Source organism: Branchiostoma belcheri, unplaced genomic scaffold, assembly GCF_001625305.1.
Source record: "Branchiostoma belcheri isolate BF01 breed outbred unplaced genomic scaffold, Haploidv18h27 scaffold4, whole genome shotgun sequence".
NCBI lineage: Eukaryota > Metazoa > Chordata > Leptocardii > Amphioxiformes > Branchiostomatidae > Branchiostoma > Branchiostoma belcheri.
The window spans coordinates 6,418,485-6,421,195 of NW_017804020.1; the positions used below are offsets into that span (position 1 = coordinate 6,418,485).

Below are 2,711 nucleotides of genomic sequence, written 5' to 3' on the forward strand. Positions count from 1 at the left end.
ATTTCTTATATTTATGTGCGAAATTCAGAATTATCTTTTTAATTGGTTTCTCTGCACTTTCCAAAGTCTCTGCATGTGGAGTTGTTAACGTTTGTACTTTATGTATTACTACTACTACTAATTCTTGCTATGGTAAACATATGAGGTGCACAATAGAGCACATGTGATGTATAGATATTTATCTAAAAGATGGTTACATGTAGTCAGGTGGTTCTGAGTCATGGTTGGTGACAGTGAAGTAGCGCCATCTGGTGACAGGTTTGTAAATTGCACATATTTCACAAGATGAGATGATGAATGGGGGTCATGAATATATGTGGGTTACAAAAATGATAGTATCCTAACAATGTTGGTATATAGTCACCAGAATCAAAATGATTTTATGTTTAGTGACTTGAGAAACCGTATATGTGTCATAAAGCTGTGATAGACAATATGTCGTAAACAAATTCACCATCTTTTATGAACATGTATATGTATAGTCTGATCATTTGAAAGGCAGACTATTAACTACCGGGTATGTAGGTAGCATGGAAAAAAAAGGTAAAAAAAAAAAGACGTGGTAGGGTAATCGTAGAAATATTAGAAGTTATTGGCCAGGTTGGCAGGTATATTTCAGATAGAAAATTTGCTACAATTTTTAGGGGACGTCAGTTATTGGTCCAGAATTGCATGTGTCCTAGAAATTGACACCAATAGTCTAAAGATGCATCCAAGAAAAACTCTGCATTGTCACAAATACATGTTTATTGGTAAAGTCTAAAGCATTTTGCCATTCAACATGGAGTAATAAAAACATCTACACATACTAACACATGTACACTTGTCATCATTTCTCATTGTGTACACATTTGCCACAAGACAGCTACATGTATATGTACTTCTAGTATTTGTCACAGCAACATTTAGTAGAAACTTCAACTTTGTTAACATTCACTGTCTATTTCCTCTGCAAAAGATGTCTCAAACACTTGTAAATATGTATTTGTTATGGAGCTAAGTAGCAGGGAGAAGGATGAAATACCATTGGATTCTATAAAACACAAGTCTCCACCAGACTCCTTTCCAGTCTATGCAGGTAAACTGGACCTTCTATGGCAAACTCCCCTTGCCAGCTACCAACATTCTTTTTAGGCCGGTTGCTACTATTCATTCAGCCTGCTAAGGAGTTTGGTGGAGACTAATAAAACGCATACATAGTACATATTACAGACATTTCCTGTTGCTGTAATATGTAAAAAACATCTCTTGTAGAAACATTTTTATTAGATGCTTGTTCTATTATTAATATTATTACACTGTTCTGTGTTGTTTTGAGATTTGAATGCCAGTGCATAGGTAGGAACACCAATGTGTAAAAGAATTTTCACAATACCGCAATGAACAAAACTGAACACAGTGCTTACATATTTCTGACTTTCCCACATACCATTGTTTCCATGTCATCATCATCTACCTACCTGCATAGCAATTCCTTCTTAAGTTGTAAATTCTTTGAATGAGTAGAAAAAACATTTCCAACATTAACACTACTGCCATCACCTATGCATAGAAACCAAGGACATTTAGAAACCAATATCTAGCACCCAAACTATATAGACATACATTGCTTGTGCTTGGCCGAAATAAATACTAGTACCTAGATAAATACTGGTGGCAGGCAAAAGTAACTACCTACAAATTGCAGCATAGACAAACCAGTACATGTATCATTTCAAAGGATACAACACTACTAAAACTTGATTGAATATTTGTAATACAGTTTCTGCTATGACAGTTCAAGAGACATTTCACTATAAAAAAAATAGTTGGAGAATTCAAATTTTCTAGTGACTTTTCAGTCAAATGTATTTGTACTTTGTTTTCTTCCTTGCGACCTAGGAATAATAATGGCTGGCATAGCCTACTCTTTCGAGCATTTTAAAACAAGTAAGTATTATTAATTGAGTCCACATACAGGTACCTGTTAGTATTACTGTTAGACCTCGCCAAAGTTGATGTGCCCAGTTTGCGTGGCGTGTTCCTGGGCTTGTTTCTGCCCCGTCAGACACGTGTTACACACCAGACAGCGCAGCGTGAAACCCGACACGTCCGTGAATTGGCGATTGCTGCGAGCTTCGGTGGCAAACTCCTGTGCTAGGGCGAGGATGGAGTCGTCCGTTGTCGGGAAGATTGTCTTGGCGGGAAAGTTCGGGTCCAGCGCCTCCAGGTACAGAGCATCGTAGTGGATGCCGTCATACAGCAAGAGAACACGCTGGTCATACCTACTGTCTTCTCCGAAGCGGTCTATTCTGCAAGACTGGATGTCCACGACGTCTATTTCAGTCTCATAGACTTTAGATAAGATGGAGACTTCTATAGCCCCTCCCCAGCTCTCGGAGTTCAGAATCCAAGCGCAGTACTCAGCATTGCTCTTTCCTAGGAGAGCTTCGTTGTAAAGAACAGCATTGGAGGCAACGACGTCTGCTATCAGATTCCTCATCTGTGTGGCACGCGACAGGTCCATGACTCCGCCCTCCATCACGAAACCGATGGCAGTGAACAGGCAGGAGTTGTTCGCTAGGCACGACTTTCCGTGTCATCACTCCTGCCCTGACAGGCTGAAGTTGCTATTACTGGTCGGGACTGTACGCCGGTTTGCTGGTACTGAAGTTGGGGGTGGTACTGGTGCCGGTGCTGCTGTCTTGCTCCTGTCTTCCTCTATCACTAAC

At 39.9% G+C, this 2,711-nt stretch overlaps 1 protein-coding gene across 1 annotated transcript in view; it reads right to left on the reverse strand.

The window, feature by feature from the left end:
* Nucleotides 1–533: 533 nt before the first annotated feature.
* LOC109476970 (ubiquitin thioesterase OTU1-like) overlaps nt 534–2,711 on the reverse strand; it is a 2,621-nt gene continuing 443 nt past the window's right edge. The window contains 2 exon segments of the mRNA XM_019777986.1: nt 534–2,560; nt 2,562–2,592. Of these exon segments, the coding sequence (XP_019633545.1) occupies nt 1,979–2,560; nt 2,562–2,592 (613 nt within the window). The 3' untranslated portion in view covers nt 534–1,978.